This window comes from Hypanus sabinus, chromosome 13 (genome assembly GCF_030144855.1).
Source record: "Hypanus sabinus isolate sHypSab1 chromosome 13, sHypSab1.hap1, whole genome shotgun sequence".
Classification (NCBI taxonomy): Eukaryota; Metazoa; Chordata; class Chondrichthyes; order Myliobatiformes; family Dasyatidae; genus Hypanus; species Hypanus sabinus.
Window position 1 is genome coordinate 46,100,475 of NC_082718.1, and position 23,880 is coordinate 46,124,354.

The following is a 23,880-nucleotide window of genomic DNA, read 5'->3' on the forward strand; positions in this document are numbered from 1 at the left end:
TGATCGATCCATCCCCATGCTTAACAGTTGGAGAGGTGTTCTTTTCATGAAATTCTGTACCCTTTTTCTCCAAACGTACCTTTGCTCATTACAGCCAAAAAGTTCTATTTTAACTTCATCAGTCCACAGGACTTGTATCCAAAATACAGCAGGCTTGTTTAGATGTTCTTTGGCAAACTTCTGATGCAGTACTTTGTGGTGAGGATGCAGAAAAAGTTTTCTTCTGATGATTCTTCCATGAAGGTCATACTTGTGCAGGTGTCGCTGCACAGTAGAACAGTGCACCACCACTCCAGAGTATGCTAAATCTTCCTGAAGGTCTTTTGCAGTCAAATGGGGGTTTCGATTTGCCTTTCCAGCAATCCTATGGGCAGCTCTCTTGGCAAGTTTTCTTGGTCTTCCAGACCTTAACTTGACCTCTGCGGTTCCTGTTAACTGCCATTTCTTAATTACATTAGGAACTGAGGAAACGTCCACCTGAAAATTCTTTTGTTATCTTCTTATAGCCTTCTGCTGCTTTGTGGGCAACATTAATTTTAATTTTCAGAGTGCTAGTGAGCTGCTTAGAGGAGCCCATGGCCACTGATTGTTGGGACAAGGTTTTATAAAGCTTTATAAAGTATTTACAAAGATTTGAAATTTGCATCACCTGGCCTTTCCTAATAATGACTGGGAACAAGCCATAGCCTGAACAAGTTAATTAAGGTCTGAGACCTTGGTAAAAGTTATCTGAGAGCTCAAATCTCTTGGGGTGCCCAAACTTTTGCATGGTGCTCCTTTTTTTCCACTCTAAAATTGTGCAAAACAAAAATAATACTTAAAATGTTGAAAAGAATGTTTAACTTTATGACTTTTGGAGATCTGGTCATCTTCTGCTCACTTAATTATTCACAATAACAGAAATTTTGACCAGGGGTGCCCAAACCTTTGCATCCCACTGTATATCGGTTTGCAGTCATGTTGATGTACATGCTCTATATGCGTAGCATATTGTGTATACTCAGTATAATTAAGTAATTGTATTTTTAGGAGTATTTGTGATACTAAGAGGTCTCATTAATGTTGCAAAGAATGGGAATAAAGGGAGCCTTTTCTGGTTGGCTGCTGGTGACTAGTGGTGTTCCACAAGTTTCCATGTTGGGGTCGCTTTTTACGTTGTACAGTAGCAAGCAAATAATGATTTATAAAAAATCATTATTCTCTCTTTAACTTTCGTCATTTACTGGATGTTATTTATTTTCCCTCTAAAGAAACTTTGGAGTGCATGATTTCTTTAGATGCTGAGAAAGCCTTTGACCGGGTTGAATGGAATTATTTATTTAAAATAATAAAAAAAATTTAGCTTTGGCTCCAATTTTATTCAATGGATTAAATTACTTTATTTATCTCCCACTGCACAGGTTCTTATTAACTCTGAGTTCTAAGCCATTTAGTCTCTAACGTGGAACCAGACAAGGATGTCCTATGCTTTTTGATTTGGCTTTAGAGCCTTTAGCCATTGTGTTTCGTGAATCCGTTGACGTCTCGGGTATTTTAAAGAGGGGTATCACTCATAAGTAGTCGCTTTATGCTGATGACCTTTTGCTCTACATCTCTAATGTGGAGTCCTCTCTACCCTCAGTACTTTCTGAATTTAGTCAGTTCTCAGCATATAAACTTAATCTTCATAAGAGTGAACTTTTTCCTTTGAATAATTTGATATCGCTCAACTCTGACCTTCCTTTTAAAATTGTAAGAAATCAATTTACTTATTTGGGTATAACAATCACTAGGAATTATAAATCTCTTTTTAAAAAAAACTTTATCACTCTTTTTGGAGTATGTTAAGAAGGTACTATCAAATTGGTCTCCCCTTTCTTTATTGCTGATTGGACATATCAGTTCTACTAAAATGAATATTTTGCCTAAATTTTTGTATTTATTTCAAGCCCTACCTGTTTTTATTTCTAAATCATTTTTTGATTCTTTAGATTCGATTATATCTTCTTATTTGTGGAAGAATAAAACCCCCTGATTTAAACAAAGTTCATCTTCAGAAAACTAAAAAAAAGATGGGGGGTATTAGCCCTACCCAATTTTGTTTTACTATTGGGCAGTCAATATACGCTATCTTTCGTTTTGGTTATTTTATATTAATCGTGAAGACTGTCTGGTCTGTGTTTCCTCAGAAGTTAATCTTGTTAATAAATTTTCTATTATTTCTCTTATTGGTTCTTCCGTCCTTAAGTAATTTAACTGATAATTATGTAGTTAAACATTCTTTGAGGATTTGGTTACAATTTAGAAAATTCTTTGGGTTGTTTGGTTTTTCACTCTCATCCCATTTTTTCTAATTATTTTTTTTAAATCTTCTTTGACTGATGTAGTTTTTAAGGCATAGAACAGACTAGGTATTAAATGTTTTCAGGATCTGTTTGTTGGAGATGGTCTTTCCTCATTTGATCAACTATCTATTAAGTATAATCTTCGTAAAGTTTACTTTTTTTAGATATTTACAAATTAGAGACTTATTGCGTTCTCAACTTCATACATTTCCTAAGTGTCCAGATAAGAATCTAATTGATACAATTTTTACTCTGAAACTTTTTCATAATGGATCTATTTTGTTACGTATCCCATAACTGGATAACTTAACAGCAAAGATAGAGAAGTCCGTTGAAGTCTGATGTCACTATTTTCAAATGTTTTTATTTATAAAGGGACACAAAAGTAAGGTTAATACAAACATTCAGTATATGCACATCGTCACTACTCAATCTAAAGCGCGGGTATAGTAATAATCATCATTAAGAAGTGAGCTCTACTGTTGTCTAGGGGGTTAATAGATTGTCTGTTGGAAATATAAAAGTCACTCAGAAGTCTGCAGGCCTCAGCCTTTTGAGAATCGCTGGGTTTCATGTGGGGCGACCGAGAGAGAGAGATTGGGGAGAAGAGAAAGAACTTACGGAGTCTTGATGAAGCTTCCGTGAAATCGGGGGAGCGTTGGTTCCCTCTCCCCGAAGTTAGTTAAAAGCGGTTTTCTGTGATTCCAGCCACAAATTCCAATCCCAGAATCTAACGCACGTGGCATCCTTCAGAATGGCTTCCCGCTGCTGCGGAATCACTCTCTCGTGTCTTCTTGGTGCGTCTGAAGGGGCTGTCCCCCTGAGACTCTCCTTTATACTTCCTCACGGGGTCGCAGGTGTCAATCAGGTTGGGATGATGCAATCTCTCTCTCAACCAGCCCACCTTGCCCGAGGGCTTTTCACGTGGTCTCCATGAGACAATAGTCGCTGTCGTCTTATTCTGCATCCCGGGTGGGACGTGCAATTCGGCACATTTCTCTCTCTCTCTCTCTCTCTCTCCTACTGTGTCTACTGACCCCCCCCCCCCAACGGGTGCTCCTCTTGCGATTCTCACAAAGGAGGGGGCTGGGATCATAACAATTTCTAATATTTACAGTATATTGGCAATGAGAAACATTCTGTTCGATAAAATTAAAAATCTCTGGGAGCAAGACCTACAGATTTCAATTGATGAGGATACTTGGAATGAAATTTTTAAACTTGTTCACACCTCTTCGTTATGTGTGCGTCACTGTCTTTTATAATTTAAAGTGGTTCATAGAGCCTATATAACTGAAGATAAGCTCTCTCATTTTTACTCAGATTTTTCTCCATGCTGTAATAGATGTAATGTTGAAGAGGCCTCTCTAATGCATATGTTTTGGTCCTGCCCGTGGCTTGATAAATTTTGGAAAGATGTATTTCAAGCTTTCTCGGCGCTTTTTAAAGTAATCTTTAAACCCAAACTTCTGACTGCCTTGTTTGGCATTGTTGGAGGAAATGATTTTACTCTTAAGCATTTGCATATTTTGGCTTTTATTTTTTCTTTTAGCCAGAAGAGTTTTGTTGCTTAAATGGAAAGATGCCGCTCGGCCTACTTATGCCATTGGTTGATTGACAAGATAGAGAAGATTACCGTAGATTCCGGACTACAGAGCGCACCTGATTAAAAGCCGCACGCTCTAATTTTAGAAAGAAAATCAATTTTGTACTTGTACAGGCCGCACCGGATTTTAAGCCGCAGGTGTCCCACGTTGTAATATGAGATATTTACACAGAAAGATATTACACGTGAGGATTTTTTAACTTTTAATTAAATCTGTATGGTAACATAAACAAATACATATTGCAAATGCTTTTTTTCGAACAGTGCCTGTAACACAGCTACTTTTAAATATACATACGTATCGGTAACACACAAATTACGCTGCGTATACTTTTTTTACTGAACAGTGCACGAACAACATTCCAATATCTCCTAACGACTGGTAAAAGAAATATATATACTGCAGCCTACCAGGAAAAGTTATTGATCGCCTTCTTCATCTTCCTCCTGCGCACTAAAACCATCAAAGTCCTTCAGTGTCCGAATTGAATAAAACCTCAGGATCTCGTCATTCACTTCAGTCTCTTCGTTGCCGCTCTCACTTGAGCGCACGCGGTCCTCTTCATCACGCAGCAGTCCAGCCTTTCGAAACCCGCTGGTGATGGTGGATGTTGTGACACACTCCACGCATTTAGGATCCACTGGCAGACTTGAGTTAAAGATGCTCTTCGCACGCGTCCTGTTTTGGTAAAGGATTTCTCGCCGCTCGTCATCCAAGCCTCCCACTCAACGTGCAGCGCCACTTTAAATGCCCGGTTCACGCTGATGTCCAGTGGCTGCAAATACTTCGTGGTGCCCCCAGGAATCACAGCTGGAATTGAGTTTGTACTCTTGATGGCAGCTTTCACTGAACTTTCATTGTCAGCCGCTTAAAAAATCACCATCAGTGGAAGCTTTAGTCCGGATGCTGTACAGCTCAGAACACAAGTAAAATGCGTTCTCTCATGGCCACTTGTTTTCAGTGTGATGGACGAGTCACCTTTTTTGTTAACAGTCCGAGTGAGAGGCAGGTCAAACGTCAAAGGTACTTCATCCATATTTATGATATCATCTGGCCCGATGGAATTCTCCGCTATCTTTGAGTGAATGTGCAGAAGTTAGCAAGTTTTTCCTCGTCGTGTCGGGAGGGAGCTGCTGACAGAGTCGTGCGTAGCCTGACAGACAGGCCTTTTCGTCTCATAAATCTAAAACACCACGATGGCCCACCTCTAAAATCTTCGATTTTCATTTTGGTGGCGATTGCTTTAGCCTTCAGTCTATTCTGCACGGTGGAAACATCGCGGCCGCCTGCTCTCTGTGTGTTAACCCAGTCTTCAAGAAAGTTTTCAAGTTCGGGCCATCTGCTATGATTACCTCTGAAAGCTTTTGTCGTCTTTTTGCATTGACTCAGTTCTTCACGCTGGCGTCTCCACCGTCTCACCATCGATTCATTTATGCCAAGATTATGTGCAGCAGCTCGATTTCCTTCTTCAACCGCCAGATTGATTGCCTTTAACTTAAAAGCTGCATCATATGCTTTTCTTCGAGTGTTTTCCATGTTGATGAGGGTGAGTACAAATGACTGATTTACAGTAATTTAATTGTGAAAGTGCGCTTGATTTATCGTACAATTTCATTGGACCTCTGTGAACTACTCATCAATTTTATTGGTCTACTGTTACGAGGCAAAATGTTTTTGGCGGCATGAAAAAAAAACATGCATTAGCCGCACCGTAGTATAGGCCGCAGTGTTGCCGCAGTGTTCAAAGCGTGGGAAAAAAGTAGTGACTTATCATCCGGAATTTACGGTAGGTGTTCTATTTCTGCACCTAGACAAGATTTTATCACATTATGGGGACCTTTTTGGAACTACTTTCATAATCTTTGACTTATTCAGCAATGATGATTGCTATTATATATTTGAATTTACAACTACGTTCAGGATTTTTTTTCTTTTAACCAAACAGCTTTTTTTTCTCTTTTTTTTGTTATGGGATTTTAATTTTGTTTTAGATTACAATTAAATATACCTTTTCAATATTATGTTTACTTTGTACAGATATGGGGCATTTCAACTTTGTTTTCATAATATGTATCATTGATCTATGCAAGTAATCAATAAAAATATTGAAAAAGAAATATATCGCCATGCGTTTTGGTAGAAGAAATAAATGTGTAGACGCGTTTCTAAACGGTGAGAAAATTCAAAAATTGAGGTGCAATGGTATTTGGAGAGTTCTTGTGCAGGTGTCTCTGAAGGTTAATTTACAGGTTGAGCCAGTGGTGAGGAAGGCAAATGTGATGTTAGCTTTAATTTTGAGAGAACTGGGATATAAAATGTTGAGGCCTTATAAGGCACTGGTGAGGGCTCATTTGAACTAATTTGAGCATTTTCTTTTTGCCCCTTTATCTTGGAAAGGATGTGCTGACATTGGGGAAGGATCAAAGGAGGTTCACGAAAATGATTTTGGGATTGAAAGGCGAATCATATGAGGAGTATTTGATGGCTATGGCCCTGTACTCTTTGGAATTCAGAAGAATGGAGAGGGATTTCATTCGAAATCTATCAGATGTTGAAAGGCCTTGATAGAGTGGGTGTGAAGAGAATGTTTCCTCTGGTGGGGGAGCCTGAGGTCACAGCCTCAGAATAGAGGGATGTCCGTTTAGAATGAAGATGCGGAGGAATTTCTTTAGCCAGAGAATGGTGAATCTATGGAATTTGTTGCCACAGACAGCCATGGAGGCCAAATCATTGGGTATATTTCAGCAGAGGTAGATAGATTCTTGATTAGCCAGGGCATGATGGGGTGCAAGGAGAAGGTAGGTTGGGGCTGAGGGGGAAATGGATCAGCCATGATGAAATGGCATAGCAGACTCAATGGGCCAAATAGCCTCATTCTGCTCTTAGATCTTATCATCTTATGAACCTCAGAGCACCTTCAGCTTGTACCCCTAACTACCACCATCTCCCCTGTTCAGATACTTGCCTGTCTTTGGGTCCTGCCTTCAGCCCTGGAAAAGGAACATTTTATTGTTGTTTCACTCAGCTCTGCTCTTTCTGGAAAGTCATTATAGGATTAAGCATGTGTCTGTTAAGAAGTCATCAAATATTGATTGTCCAAAGAGAAGTTATGGCATTGGTGAAATATAGTGTATTTCACTATATACCAGTGTATTCATAAATATAATGGATATTGGAGACATTTTGAAAAAGTCGGAACATATAAATAAAAATGTCATTGTAATAATCAATATTTAAGTTTATTACAATATCATTGCTTTTAATATTCAGTTTCAATGAACACCATTAATTATTAATAGAACCAGAGATCAATACAGCATAGATACAGGCCCTTTTTGTACCTGCTTCAACCAGTTCATCTGACATTTTGTTCAATTTTCTCTCCACCCAATGGAAATCTTGCCCCTGATGTCCCTTTTAAGTCCTTCCCTATTCACTTAAAATTAATGAACCCCAGTTTTGGACTCTCCTGCCTTGTGTGGGGGGGGGGGGGGGAGGGGAGAGGAAGACAGTTACCATTCAATGTAGCTGTGCTTTTCTGATTTTAAGCATCTAAGGTTGTCCCTTATTCTCTTGCATTCCAAGGGAAGAAGACCTAACCTGCCCCAACCTCTTACTATAACTGTGGTCCTTTCGTCCTGACACCATCCTTGTCAATTGTTTCTGATTCTTTACAATTTAACCACATCTTTCTTAGAACAAGGTGACCAAGAGTCTACACAGTACTCCAAGTATGGCTTCACCAGCGACTTGTCCTCCTGCAATATAATGCCCAACTTCTACAATCATTTCCCTGTCTGATGGAGGCCATTTGTGCCAAATGCATTTTTGAGCACTGTCTACCTGTGACATAATTTTCAATCAGATATTTTGTCCATTATATCACCTGTTGCCTTAAATGTGTCATTGTTTTAATACAGGGTCACCAACCTGTTTTGCACTGCAGACCGGTTTAATATTGACAATATTCTTGCGGAACAGCTGACGGTGGGGGGGGGGGGGGGGGGAGTTGTCAATCACGACTGGAATATAGGTGATAAGTGAACTATAAGTCACATAAGTGGCTAATACACTCAATTTTGTTTCTAAAAGGGTTTATGTAATGAATTTATTATTAAACACAGTGCATATTTTCCTCGTATGAACATATAAAATCATTGCAACACACCAATATCGCTGAATCAGTGGGAGCCCAGGCCTTGTTTTCCTGCAACAAGAGGGTCCCATCCAGGGTGATGGGAGACAGTGGTACTCGAAGGGGGTTCCTTATTTCCAGTCTATTCCACAATTTTGATTTCGTGGTTCGCAGCACTTGCTTCTGTCCCACTTGCTCACATTTTTTTTGCTCAGAAAATTCAACAGGTTTGTCTCTAAGTGCAAGGTGCTTAGACTCAAAGGGCCAAAGCAGTTTTGAAGGCTTCATTGCCTCAATATACGGCCTCTGGGCCCGATCTCCAGCCTTAGCCAGGTGCGGCTGGTCGTGGGTGGGTTGAGAGGACAGTTAAGGGCTGGAGGTCCGCGTGCCGAGGCAGCGGCGGTCACAGTCCGGAGGGAGCGACCAAGCGAGGAGTGCGAAGGTGCGTGCCCGCCCCCCTTGTAGGTAGGTAGGATCTATCGGCTGAGGTAGCTGCTCTGCTACTTATGAAACCCTGAACCCGAATTAGGTCGTCTGCAATTATTTTAGCAACAGTTTTCCCACGAACATTCGGTGTCCTAAACAGGTTCAGAGGTGGCGCCCATCTGTCTGCGCTCCAGGACAGTAGCACCAGCACTTCTCGCCGGCTGCGTGAGGTGGTCGGTTACCCAAGGCCAACCAGTGATCCCTGGCGCGAGGGTGTCACCACGCTTAGGCGACTGATAACAGTGGACATGACAGGGAATGAGGAAAGGTGCAGCTGACTTGCATCGTTTCCTCGCGGCCGGGTATAAATGTCAAGTTATGGTAAAATTGTATAACACTATAGAACCAGAAATGGACTTAAGGATGTGCTATTTAGAAAGATTTTCCCACACTTATTTGCCCCTTTTTAAAAACTATTATTAACTATCATCTCAGTGGTATTTCCAATCATGATAAGATATTTGAGGCTCTTTAAAAATTTAGAGCAGTAGTGTATTACGTGCCCCGTAACTGGGTGTCTGACCAGCAAAGATAGAAGTATCTGTTGAAGTCTGGTGGTTCTATACTCAAAAGTGTTTATTAGTAAAATAAGCAAAACAATACCAATAATGCAAATATACATATAACCCAGGTTAGCAATAATAAACCTAAAAGTGTAGGAATAATAATAAGCAATAATAAACAAGCTCTATCAATGTCTAGGGGTAAATGAATTGTCATAGAAAAGTATAAAGTTCAGTTCAGTTCATGCATGCTGAGGTAGGTATAGTTGTTGTGTGGTAATTGTTGGAGAGAGAGAGAGAGCAAGCGAGATGTAATAGCTGTAGCAGGCAAACCTTTCTGTTGCTTTCTTAATTTGTTGGGTCGTTGCGGCCATTCAATTATGACCCCTCCGTCCTTCAGCTAGACCGTTCTTCTGTGGTGGACTAGTCACTCTGGCATGAGTGGACACATACACAAATCCCCTCCAGTCCTGCCATTACACTGAGAGCTTTACTGAACGATGTCCTGGTTCGGTCTCCGAAGTCCCCACCTTCCTTTGGGTTCCCCAACACTCAGTCAGTGCCCACTGGTGTGACTGAAGGGTGTCTCCCCAGACCTGTCTTTTATCCCTACTAACGGTGTCTCAGCTATCCATCAACTCTGAATGACTGTGTCTATCAAATCAGGCCCCTCCTGCTGTCTCCAATGTTAACGAGTAAAATAAAGTCCTTGTAGTGAAGGATAAATAATCCAGGAAGAGTCAAAATACAATAAATCAACAGTCTCTCTCTCCCTCTTACCTGTAGCAAATGTTCGTGCCCGTGTTTCGTCTCTCTCTATCATGAACAGCATAGCAACAGCAATAGTTCATGGTTCTCGGGGGGGGGGGGGGGAGGGGATGGTTAACTCTGCACCCCATTGTCCATCAGGTCTGTTCATCACTCATAACAAGTGAAGCAACCTGCAGCTGTAAAACACAAATAGCAGGAAGTTATTTGAATGTAGTTTGTACCAGAGGTTCCATCAAATCAGGAGCCTGGTTGCTACAAGATTAGCAAAGTTGATTACAAGGGATCTGGCATCCCAAGAGATACGTCAGACCATTGTGTGATGTTATGGAAATGGAAACTGTTGTTCCTAATTCAGAAACTATTCTGTAAAACACTTATTTGGTTGATCCAACATTCCACTTTTGTTTGGCTCAGGATTTTTCAAACTCATGGAAAATTGGTCTGCCTATGCTAAATCCAAATGAATATGAAAATCTTACACAGATCAATTACTGTCCCATCTCTCAAGTTGAGGAGCACAGATTGGTTGAAAAACCGCGAAGCTGACTGTGATTTTAATTGTATTACATTCAACAAATTATGTTTAACATTTCCTTTTATGCTGTACATTATGTGTGGTTAAAGTTGCAATCTGTGCACTTAAACCTGCGGAAGATCAGCAGGTTTGTTTCACATTTATTGTGAAATAGCATTCTGCTGAAACAGGCAACCAGCTTAAAAATAATTTGATATTGGGGGACATGGTTGAAAGGTAATAGCACAGAAGAGGAGCCAAGTTCCAGCGTAAGATGAGAACATTAAAGTTTCCCATTGAGGTGTAGTTAGGATTTACCAATGGCAAATCTGAATGGGATATTCAGTTTCAGAAGATTTGTGTACACTTCCTTTCTTAATCTTTGAAAGTGGCTTGCTGAAAAGTAAATAGCTATTGTACTTACAACAGGAAATATTTTTCTGTTCTCCAAAGTAATGTGAGCAGTTTTGATGGCTTAATCTTTTCATGCAAGACAATTATTGCTGCCCACAAAACATTGCTGTATCAGTACCATCTTGAGTTGAGGCCCTGTGCATCTGAAAGTTGTTCTCAATAGAACATCTTTGGAAGTGGAAACTTGTTTTTGAAACAGGAAGATTGTTTCTATCCATTTACCTTTCCAACATTTTGGTGTGGAATTTGGGGAAAAATAGTGTCTCAATCATCAGTTACTGAGTGTTAGATGATAAATGCAGTTTCATGACAAGGTAGTCAATATCCCTGGTTGGGCAAGGAAAATTCACATAAATTACTATCAAGATTTGCAGTTACAAAGTACAATTCGTGTATCCAAACAATGTCTAAGTGAAAAAGGTGGAATTTGGGATGTGTAACAAGAATATCCTGCCATTTTAAATTTTATTGTTGCCTGTAAATGCATACAAACAGTTGTTTTCAACATTCCACCTTAATGAAAAATTGCGTTTTAAAACTTGACTATGTTGGAGGGCAAAGGCTACATAAACATATTTGGTGTGAACACATTTTTAAATGGGTGTTTCCACCTGGATATTTTTTATAAATATTACTGATGTCAACTATGAAATGCCTTTGGGCCACAGCTGGGCAACACATGGAGATGGAAGCTTGAAAAAGCAAAATAAAAAAAAGCTAAATCAGAAGACAATAGAAATAATCCTTGTGATTCACAAGAGTAGACAGGAATAATAAACTGAATGACACTGTTTCATCAAGGTACAGTTGGAGCACGATCTAGACATATATGTGCAAGGCACGTGAAGGCTAAGCTGTATAGATTATTGAAAAGGAGCGTTGATACTTGACCTCAAAACAATGTGATGTGCAAGTGCATTGTTGATGTTGAAACCATGTAGAAGCTGCAAAGAAGGTTTCTGTTGATTAAGTCCTTTTCTGGAGACATTGGAAAAGCTGGGATAATCTTGGTTTTTATAATTTAAAAGAAAGCGAGCAAGGAGAAACAATTTCCTTTCATTGGTTGATGACTAGAAACCATGAATTCAAAATGATTGGCATAACTAAATATTTATAGGAATTTTGAATGCATTCACCCCTCATGAATGTGGATTGGATTGTTACATACCCCGTAACTGAGTGTCTTACCAGCAAAGATAGAAGTGTCCGTTGGAGTCTGGTACTATTTTCAAAACAGTGTTTATTAGTAAAATATACAAATCAATATCAACAATGCAAATATACAGATAATACACATTAGCAATACTAAACCTAAAAGTGTGGGTATAATAATAATCAATAATAAACAAACTCTAAATTTGTCTAGGGGATAATGAATTATCATGGGAAAGTATAAAGTTCAGTTCAGTTCAGTTCATGTAGGCTGAGGTAGTTGTTCTTCTGTTGTAACCGTTGGAGGGAGAGGGAGAGAGAGAGCAAACAGTGACAGCTACAGTCATTCAAACCTTCCTTTACTTTCTTGATCCGTGGATGTGTTGTTGTGGCCATTCAGGTATGACCCCTCTGTCCTTTAGCTAGACCGTTCTTCTATGGTGGATTTGTCACCCAGGCAAGGGTGGACGCACACACAAGCCCCCACTGGCCTCACTATAAACACTGTGAGTTAAAATTGACCGATCCTTCGTTTGGTCTCCGATGCCCCACACTTTCTCGTGGGTTCCAATACTTTAAGCAGTGCTCACTAGTGTGTCTCTTGGGCATCTCCTGGTGTGTCTGAGGGGTGTCTCCCCAGACCTCACTTTTATCCCTACTCACAGGGTCTCAGGTGTCAATCAGTTTTGAATGGCTTAGCTCATCAAACCAGCCCACTCCGGCTGTCCACCGAGGAATTTTAATGAACAGAATAGCACCAAGTAAACAGTCCTCTCTGGAGCTGTGAATCTTACAGGAGTCATAATATGGTCTGTCTCCCCCGGTGTTATCTCGCCCTTGTCTGAAACAAATGTTCCAGTCCCATTATGTTTTGTTCCATCTCTTTCTCTCTCATTAACAGCCTGGCAACAGTAACGGTTTGTAATTCTCCCAGAGGAGGGGGACATGGGCAACCTTGCACCCTTCTGCCCATCAGAGCTGTTCATCCTTTGTAACAGGATGCTGTTGGAAAGTCCAGAAGGAAGTCAAATGTACTTCAGATTATGGATAAATGTTTGTGTGTGAGATTAAACTGCAAATCTTTTAATGAATTGACATGATCAGGGTGGATTGAGCAACTGCTTAAGTGCTGTAAGATCGGATATCAAGAGCTTTGTGAAACAGTAACCTAATGTCAACATCTAGGAGGATTTCAAAGTTTTGCCCAAGGTTTTAAAAAATGAGATTTACTATGATGGTGCAGAATATCTGGAAAGTCCCCTTCTGAACAGATGATTTCATTTAGGGTGTTCACAAGCATAAAAGGCTTTGATAGTGTAAATAAAGAAATGGCTTTCAGTAGCAAAGAATTAGTAGAGAACTCAGCGTTAAGGTAATTGACAACAGAATTAAGCTGTCAAGAAGCAAAAATGCTGAAAGAGAAAGTAACAATGCATTTTAAATTTTTAAGTTTTTTTGAAAGATAGTGAAAGCAAATATCTTGGGATAGGGAATCTTCTGGATTTGCAGGACAATGGGGAATTAATGGGGGGATATGTCTTCTTTCCAAAGTGTTGCAGGTGCAATATGCAAAATGGAGGCTATCCACATTTTCCTTATCTTTGTCTCGAATATTGAGAACTTACAATGGGGTTCACCTTGGGTATATTCAGAAAGTGTTAAACCTCAAACCCAAGTCTTAAGAAGGAAAAAAGAACCTAACTTTAGTGTTTTTTGGATAACATTGCATAATTCCACTATGTCACAGACATCCAGCTTTCAAATACTCTGAATCTCAGTTTCCTCTTTTCCTTTAATCCGGACATCCCACCATTCCTGGGTTCTGGGGGTCTTTGCATATTGATCGCTGCGCCCTGATGCCCTCAAATTATATACAATATCTCAGAAATCAATTTTTTGAGAGCGAGCGGGTGGGGGAGAGAGACAGACGGAGAGAGCAAGTGACGGACGTAGCGCAAGAGTGACAGAAAGAGCATCCTGATTGGTCTCTCTTTGTGCTAAGTAGACCTGTCAGTTTTCTCTGTGGGTGGGCTTTCCAGTCGACTTTGCTCTCTCTTTCATTGTCCATCAGTTCAGTTTAGTGTCCTGCAGCGCCATGGCAGAGTGTTCCAAAAAAAAATGCAAAATATACTTCACCCAGACTACATAGAGGTCAAAAATAATGACCGTGTTGCTCACTGTACTGTTTGCAACAGTGACTTTTCTGTTGCCCATGGTGGGTTAAATGATTGTAAAAGACATGCTGAGGTGAGTTTAACAGGTGTTATTCATTCATTAGGATAGCTAATCTTATTTAAATTAGCTAGCTAGCTGCTAAGGAGCTACTCTATTGATTGTACTACGTGATGAGGCCAAACTCCCTGTAAACTTGCTTAAAGTTGTAATAGAATAAAAAAATGACTCCATGATAATACAAGTACATATTTTAATGTCAGATTTTTTGCATAAGACAATATAATAGGGATACACCTTATGTTTTTATTTCCTTTATACATATTGTGGAGGCTAAGCGCAGGGAAGGCTGTCAAATATTTCACAGTTCTTTTCAGCAGAAAACCAAAGTCTGACAGAAGGTTACTAGAGCTGAGGTGTACTTTACAAAGTAGTCCACAAGGAATGTGTGTGTGTGTGTGTAAATAGTTTCAATATGTGATCAAATAAATTGTTGTGTTCTTTCATAATCAAATGTCCTGTAGGCCCTTGGAGGTCGACTGGGGGGGGGGGGGGGTGCTCCCTCCCCGAAATGAGATTTTACAGGGTGGAATGTCTGGTAATCTCACTTCCTAGATGTCAAACTTACATTTTTTTGACTTGTGTATTCAGATAAATATTGGGACTATCCCTTGGCCCAGCTCAACAGTATCCTTTGTCAGGCTTTCCTTCTTGATATTTAAATTTATAAAGATTGTAATGATTAGCTTTATTTGACACATGTATATAGAAACATGCAGTCCAATGTGTCGTTTGCTTCAATGACCAGTGCAGTCTGAGTATGTGCCAGAGGCAACCTACAAGAATTACCGTAAATTCCAGACTATAAGCCGCTACTTTTTTCCTACGCTTTGAACACTGCGGCCTATATTACGGTGCGGCTAATGCATGTTTTTTTTTCATGATGAGTCGTTCACAGAGGTCCAATGAAATTGTACGATAAATCAAGCGCACTTTCACAATTAAATTATTGTAAATCAGTCATTTGTACTCACCCTCATCAACATGGAAAACACTCGAAGAAAAGCATATGATGCAGCTTTTAAGTTAAAGGCGATCAATCTGGCGGTTGAAGAAGGAAATCGAGCTGCTGCACATAATCTTGGCATAAATGAATCGATGTTGAGACGGTGGAGATGCCAGTGTGAAGAACTGAGTCAATGCAAAAAGACGACAAAAGCTTTCAGAGGTAATCATAGCAGATGGCCCGAACTTGAAAACTTTCTTGAAGACTGGGTTAAACACACAGAGAGCAGGCGGCCGCGGTGTTTCCACCGTGCAGATCAGACTGAAGGCTAAAGCAATCGCCACCAAAATGAAAATCGAAGATTTTAGAGGTGGGCCATCGTGGTGTTTTAGATTTATGAGTTGAAAAGGCCTGTCCGTCAGGGTACGCATGACTCTGTGTCAGCAGCTCCCTCCCAACCACGAGGAAAAGCTTGCTAACTTCTGCACATTCACTCAAACAAAGGTAGCGGAGAATTCCATCGGGCCAGATGATATCATAAATATGGATGAAGTACCTTTGACGTTTGACCTGCCTCTCACTCGGACTGCTAATAAAAAAGGTGACTCGTCCATCACACTGAAAACAAGTGGCCATGAGAGAACGCATTTTACTTGTGTTCTGAGCTGCATAGCATCCGGACTAAAGCTTCCACCGATGGTGATTTTTTAAGCGGCTGACAATGAAAGTTCAGTGAAAACTGCCATCAAGAGTACAAACTCAATTCCAGCTGTGATTCCTGGGGGCACCACGAAGTATTTGCAGCCACTGGACATCAGCGTGAACCGGGCATTTAAAGTGGCGCTGCGCGTTGAGTGGGAGGCTTGGATGACGAGCGGCGAGAAATCCTTTACCAAAACAGGACGCGTGCGAAGAGCATCTTTAACTCAAGTCTGCCAGTGGATCCTAAATGCGTGGAGTGTGTCACAACATCCACCATCACCAACGGGTTTCGAAAGGCTGGACTGCTGCGTGATGAAGAGGACCGCGTGCGCTCAAGTGAGAGCGACAACTAAGAGACTGAAGTGAGTGACGAGATCCTGAGGTTATTCAATTCGGACACTGAAGAAGAGGACTTTGATGGTTTTAGTGCGCAGGAGGAAGATGAAGAAGGCGATCAATAACTTTTCCTGGTAGGCTGCAGTATATATATTTTTTTTACCAGTCGTTAGGAGATATTGGAATGTTGTTCGTGCACTGTTCAGTAAAAAAGTATACGCAACGTAATTTGTGTGTTACTGATACGTATGTATATTTAAAAGTAGCTGTGTTACAGGCACTTTTCGAAAAAAAGCATTTGCAATATATATTTGTTTATGTTACCATACGGATTTAATTAAAAGTTAAAAAATCCTCACGTGTAATATCTTTCTGTGTAAATATCTCATATTACAACGTGGGACACCTGCGGCTTAAAATCCGGTGCGGCCTGTACAAGTACAAAATTGATTTTCTTTCTAAAATTAGAGCGTGCGGCTTTTAATCAGGTGCGCTCTGTAGTCCGGAATCTACGGTATAATGTTTCAGGTGCCAACATATTATGCCCACAACTTACTAACCTGAAACGTGTGTTTTTGGAGTGTGGAAGGAAACCGGAGTACCTAGAGGAAACCCATGCAGTCATGGGGAGAGTATACAAATTTCTTACAGACAGTATTGGGAATTGAACCCTAATTGCTGGAACTGTAAACATCATGCTAGCCTCCAGGCTACCCTGCTGCCACACGGCTACAAATTTGTAGCTGTCAATGCTTGCTTACATTTTGTCTTGTAAAATTAAGCTCTTCCCTTCTTTCCATATTTATGACCCTTCTGGTGTGGCAGCCTCCAAGCAACACTTTCTGAATTTTTAGATGAAATCTTTTTGTTACTGTAGCTTCTTGATTCTAAGAGGATTGATACATTTAACCATTTCCTCTGCTTTGCAGCAGTATTGCTCGTCTTCCTTCCGTTCACTGCCATCCAACTTTATTTTTAAAGGGTATCTCCAGCTGTACAGCTCTAACCTAATTATCAGAGAACTGTCATCAGTATGCTATTCCACAGCAGCTTATTGTTGACTTGAAGTCAACTTGCATAGGTGGTGATGATCATAAAAACTAAGTTTGACTCCTTGCAGCAATTATACTATCCAATTAAATCCTTAATGAGTATGAGTATTTTATGACTTTATATGGCTGGGCCAAAGTCATTTGTGGCTCCTCCCAAAAAAATATTCTTTGCTTCATTAGTCTCCTTGGTTCCTTACTCACCCTGACTTCAACACAAAGTTGTGTATTTGATTGTTTGCATACCATGTCCTGCCTATAAAACAGGATTTCCTGAACCTTCAGTGACAACAAATTTTACTGAACTTGCATGATATTTAAGGTTGTATATAATTTGCAGGTTACTATTAGTAACTCCCAGAGCTGCAGCATACATTAATTCCACCTTGTCATATTTCACCTACCAGTCTGTTCATCTCTCACTGTTCTCCTTACTTAGCTCCTTGTCTTCCAATGCAGCAGTACTCACTCTGATTCACAAATTAATCAGTGACTTCATTGTAACTGCCTTAACATATTAAAAAAAAAGCAACTAGTTATCCAACGCTACTTGCAATGCCGTGGCTTCAGCTGAATTTGATAAGTGCACCTGTTTTCAAAAGTAGTAACTGTACAGTGCTTTTATATTGTCTGTTGTAATTGTTTCTCGCCTTACCCACTGAAACACATTTTACAGATCTGTGATCACTTTGTGGTTGTCTGATGGCTGTCAAGAAGCTAATATGTTCATTTACTCTTATTATTGTAATTTTTGTTCCAGATTCATGCTTGGGCTTTCAGGTGTTCCAGCTTTTATTCAGTTCGTGGGATTCCTTTTCCTTCCAGAAAGTCCACGGTGGTTAATGCAGAAAGGAAAGACTCAGAGAGCACGCAGAGTACTGAGTCAGATTCGTAAAACGCAAAATATTGAGGAAGAATATGAATCCATCAAAAACAGCATTGAGGACGAAGTGCGAGAAGCAGGAGAAGGTAAGCTTCTGAATGAGTTAATTATTTCTTTGCTGTTTTAGAGTGAAGGGAAGGATGCCAATAGTTAAAGCTTTGGTCTAGTGTTAACTCACATCAAGGATAAGATTAGTTGAGTATTCATTTTACTCCTCATTATATTAAGGAAATGGAAAATATTATATCTGATCTTTTAGCTGAGATTTTAAAGAACAATAGATTGAAGTAACTATGAGTTAGATGTCTGAAAAAATATTTGTGCTCTGAATTAATTTTGGAAGGTGCATTTTGTCAATGTTAGCGAAGTCTTGAAGTAAATTTATTATCAAAGTACATATACTGTATGTTACCATATTACTTAATCATTTTCTTACAGCTATTTACAGGAAAAATAGAGATACAATAGAACTTATTTTAAAAACTATCCATAGGTGCAAAAGACGGCAAACTGCAAATAAAAAATATACCGAAACATGGGTTGTAGAGTCCTTGAAAGCGAGTCTGTAGGTCGTGTAATCTGTTCAGAGTTGTGAGTGAAGTTATCCATGTCAGTTCAGGAGCCTGATCGTTGTTGATAATAACTTTTCCTGAACCCGGTGGTGTTGGACCGAAGGCTTCTGTCTCTCCTGTTGGTAGTCCAGAGAAGAGAGCATGGCCTGAATGATGCAGTTCTCTGAGGAATGCTGCTTTCCTGTGCCAACGTTCCATGAAAATGTACTCAAAGGTGGGAAAGGCTTTGTCTTTGATGGACTGGGCTCTGTTTGCCACTTTCTGTAGTTGTTCTGGTTTCTGGACATTGGTATTTCTATTCCAGACCATGATGCAATCAGTTAGGATACTCTCCACTGTGCATGATACAAGCATAATCAAAACAAAATAGATACTGCCTCCAAATGTTTAGAACTACACTACAGACAAGTAGTTAGTTCATTTGAAACTATAGTTCACAGTGAGTGAATTCTGTCAACTTTTAAAAGGAGCTACAATAATAAATCGTCAAAAAGAGGTGACTAGTAAAATGATTTTAAAAAAAATCAAATATTTCTGGAAGTTGTGCAATTCAAACACATAATATTTTTTCCCACCATTTTCAACATGATCAAAGTACCTAAAATTTAAAAAAAAATCTGCCATTTGAAGTGAAAAAGGAGAGAGATGTTTAAGAGGGTTTGGGTTGAAATAAATCGACTTTATTTCTTATATCCTTCACATACGTGAGGAGTAAAAATCTTTACATTATGTCTCCCTCTAAATGTGCAATGTGCAATCATAGTCATTTATAATAAATAGAACAGTCAATATAACATAGAAATACACTCAAATCAGCATGAATTCATCAGTTTGATAGCCTGGTGGAAGAAGTTGTCCCGGAGCCTGTTGGTCCTGGCTTTTATGCTGTGGTACCGCTTCCCAGATGGTAGCAGCTAGAATAGATTGTGATTGGGGTGACTCAGATCCCCCAGTGATCCTTGGGGCTCTTTTTACACACCTGTTCTTGTAAATGTCCTGAATCATGGGAAGTTCACAACTACAGATGTACTGGGCTGTCCGTACCACTCTCTGCAGTATCCTGCAATTAAGGGAGGTCCAGTTCCCATACCAGGCAGTGATACAGCCAGTCAGGATGCTCTCAATTGTGCCCCTGTAGTAAGTTCTTAGGATTTGGGGGCCCATCCCAAACTTCCTCAACCGTCTGAGGTGAAAGAGCCACTGTTGTGCCTTTTTCACCACATAGTTGGTGTGTACAGACCACGTGAGGTCCTCGGTGATGTGGATGCTAAGGATCTTAAAGCTGTATACCCTCTCAACCCCAGATCCATTGATATCAATAGGGGTTAGCCCGTCTCCATTCCTTCTGTAATCCACAGCTAGCTCCTTTGTTTTTGCGACATTGAGAAAGAGGTTGTTTTCTTGACACCACTGTGTCAGAGACATTACTTCTTCCCTGTAGGCCAGCGCATTATTATTTGAGATAAGGCCAATCAATGTGGTGTTGTCGGCAAATTTAATTAGCAGATTAGAGCTGTGGGTGGTGACACAGTCACAGGTATACAGGGAGTAAAGGAAGGAACTTAGGACACAGCCCTGAGGGGCTTTTGTGTTGAGAGTGGTGAGGGAGCCCATTCTTACCACATGCTGGCGTTTTGACAGGAAGTCCGGGGACCAGCTGCACAAGGCAGGGTCAAGGCCAAGGTCTCTGAGCTACCTGTCGAGCCTGGATGGAATTATGGTGTTGAATGCTGAACTGTAGTCCAAGAACAGCATTCTCGCATAAGCAGCCTTCTTCTCCAGATGTGTAAGGATGGTATGTAGAGCAGTGACTATTGAGAGAATGAACAGACAATATAGTTAACTCATGGGTGGAGGGAAATCCTTGGTGAAAGAAGAATTTGAGTTTTGGTACTGAAAATGGAATTGCAGAAGCAGGCGAGGTGAAGAACTGGGATTTTTTGTTTGAATTGAGAAGACATGCTGAAATCTAGTGGCACAAGTTCGTGAAAAGCCCATTGTCAGAATAAAGTTAAAATATAAATAATCTTTTGAGCCTCTGTGCTAGGTGAGTGAGGGATTGGTCATGATTCCGTAAACAGGGTGGCAAATTCCAGACCCTTTTGGATCATGATAATGAATTATCATTTTGTGAGCCCAGTCATAATGTTGTCTTACATAAGTGTTGGCCTGAGTGTAGATAACAAGATGCATTCAGAGTAGAAGGATATTTTTACCCATAAAAAGCAGGCTTGTAGAAATTTGCTATTAAGAGTGTGCCCGTTTTTGACATTGTAATGACTAACTGTGCAGATGTCCAGCCGTGGTTGAAAGCCCCTTCAGATCAACAACTACTACTGGATTCCACCTGACCAATAAAGTTATATTCATTGTGCAGTAATACACACCATTGAGGAGCCCTAACTTAATTAACTGGGGGCATTAGACCCTCTGTTCCACCCAAGCAAATGCTACAGTCAGGCTTGGAAATTATTAAAAATAGTAACTTTTGATGAAGTGACAAAACAAACTGATGAAGGTAGAATGGTAGATGTGGTGTATACAGATTTTGGTAAGTTGTTTGACAATGTTTCTCATGTTAGGCTCATTCAGAAGGTTAGGAGGGATCCAGGGAAACTTGGCTACATGGATTCAGAATTGATTTGCCCCCAGAAGGCAGAGGGTGGTAGTAGATGGAGTATATTCTGCTTTAATATCTGTGACTACCGGTGTTCTGCAGGGATCTGCTCTGGAACACTTGCTTTTTGTGATGATTTTTTTTTCATTAATAAATGAATTGGATAAGTAAGTGAAAGAGTGGGTTAATAAGTTTGGAAACTGGTAGTGCTGTGGATAGTGCAGTATGTTACAATGGGACATTGAGAGGATGCAAAGATAGCCTGAGAGGTGTGAGTTGGAGTTCAGTTGGAAAAGTGAGAAGTGATACACTTTGGATGGTCAAGCTTGAAGCCAGAGTAATTTTAATGATAAAAATGTAGATAGAAAGGGGAAATAAATTGAGGATTAAAGAACTACATTCTTCAACAATGCAAATAGTGATCTTCTAGTATATAAAAAAAGTGTTATCTGTATTATTTAGTAGGTTGATTACAGACTTTGAGAGACTGAACCATTTACTCCTATTATCAAGTCAAAAATTCCTTTGTGATTGGGATACGTGGTTACTGCCCTCAAGGTGTAACCTGAAGCCCTTGGCAAAACACAAACTTATTTCTCCAAACTCAGATTGTTGCACCTAGTGTGATGGGTGAGTTGCATATACTTGACAAAAACTGTATGAAAGGGCACGACATTATCAGAATCGGGTTTGATTATCACCAGCACACGATGTGAAATTTGTTAACTTAGCAGCAGCAGTTCAATGCAATATATAATATAGAAGATAAAAAGCCAAAATATAATAACAAATAAATAATTAAATCAATTACACTATGCATATATTGAATAGATTAAAAATCGTGCAAAAAACAGAATTAATATATCTTTTTAAAAGTGAGGTAGTGTCCAAGAGTTCAATGTCCATTTAGGAATCTGATGGCAGAGGGGAAGAAGCTGTTCCTGAATCACTGAGTGTTTGCCTTCAGGCTTCTGTACCTCCTACCTGATGGTAACTGTGAGAAAAGGGCATGCCCTTGGTGCTGGAGGTCCTTAATAATGGACTCTGCCTTTCTGAGACACCCTTTCCTAAAGATGTTCTGGGTACTTTGTAGGCTAGTGCCCAAGATGGAGCCGACTAAATTTACAGCCTTCTTTAGCTTTTTCGGTCCTGTGCAGTAGCCCCTGTGCTCCCCCCCACCCGTACCAGATAGTGATGCTCTCCACGATATATCTATAGAAGTTTTTGAGTGCATTTGTTGACATACCAATTTTCTTCAAATTCCTAATGGAGTATTGTTGCTGTCTTGCCTTTTTTATAACTGCATCGATATGTTGAGACGAGGTTAGATGCTCTGAGCAGCTTCTCTCTCTCTCTCTCCCTCTCCCTCTCCCTCCCCCTCCCCCTCCCCCTCCCCCTCCCCCTCCCCCTCCCCCCTCTCCCCCCTCTCTCCCTCTCTCTCTCCCTCTCTCTCTCTCCCCCCTCCCCCCTCCCTCTCCCCACCCCGATCCCTCAATGAGGATTGATACAGTATGTGTTCCTTCATCTTACCCATCTTGAGGTCCACAATCAGCTCTTCCATCTTAATGACATTGAGTGCCAGGTTGTTGCTGTGGCACTACTCCACCAGTTGGCATATCTCACTCCTGTATGCCCTCTCGTCAGCACCTGAGATTCTATCAATAATGGTTGTATCATCAGCAAATTTATAGATGGTACTTGAGCTATGCCTACCACACAGTCATGTATATATGGACAGTAGAGCAGTGGGCTAAGCACACACCCCTGAGGTGTGCCATTGTTAATTGTCAGCGAAGATGTTATGTTATCACCAATCCGCACAGACTGTGGTCTTCTGGTTGGGAAGTCAAGGATCCAATTACAGAGGGTGGTACAGAGGCCCAAGTTCTGCAACTTCTCAATTAGGATTGTGGGAATGATGGTATTAAATGCTAAGCTATAGTTGATGAGCAGCATCCTGACGTAGGTGTTTGTGTTGTCTAGGTGGTCTAAAGCCGTGTGGAGAGCCATTGAGATTGTGTCTGCCATTGACCTATTGTGGCGATAGGCAAATTGCAGTGGGTCCTGGTGCTTGCTGAGGCAGCAGTTCAGTTTGGTCATGACCACTCTTTCAAAGCATTTCGTCACTGTCAGTGTGAGTGCTACCAGGCGATAGTCATTAAGGCAGCCCACGTTATTCTTCTTTGACACTGGTATAATTATTGCCTTTTTGAAGCAAGTGGGAACTTCTGCCTGTAGCAGTGAGAGGTTGAAAACGTCTTTGAATACTCCCACCAGTTGGTTGGCACGGGTTTTCAGAACTTTACCAGGTATTCCATCGAGACCTTCCACCTGGCGAGGGTTCACTCTCTTGAAAGACAGCCTAACATTGGCCTCTGAGACAGAGGTCATAGGGTCACTGGGTGCAGCAGGGATCTTCACAGCTGTAGTTATATTCTCCCTTTCAAAGTGGGCATAGAAGGCATTGAATTCATCTGAAGTATCGATATGTAGTGAATTTTAATCTGTTTGCAACACTTCTCCATTTTGGTTTGATGGCCCTTGTTCTATGCATTGTCATAATTGTGTTCTGATCTACTGTGAGGCTATCAATTTTCAGGTTATGATGGTTATTGTTATTTGAGAAGCTAAAAAAGT

At 40.4% G+C, this 23,880-nt stretch overlaps 1 protein-coding gene across 5 annotated transcripts in view; it reads left to right on the forward strand.

Moving 5' to 3' along the window:
- The window catches only part of LOC132403828 (proton myo-inositol cotransporter-like), a 207,505-nt gene that overhangs the window by 42,939 nt on the left and 140,686 nt on the right, over positions 1-23,880 (forward strand). For 4 of the 5 annotated variants that reach the window (XM_059987542.1, XM_059987543.1, XM_059987544.1 and 1 more), the window contains exon 3: positions 17,932-18,140. The exons of the other annotated variant lie outside the window; for it this stretch is intronic. In XM_059987542.1, coding sequence (XP_059843525.1) covers positions 17,932-18,140 — 209 coding nt within the window. The remainder of the gene's footprint in view (positions 1-17,931; positions 18,141-23,880) is intronic. 5 annotated transcript variants of the gene reach the window in all.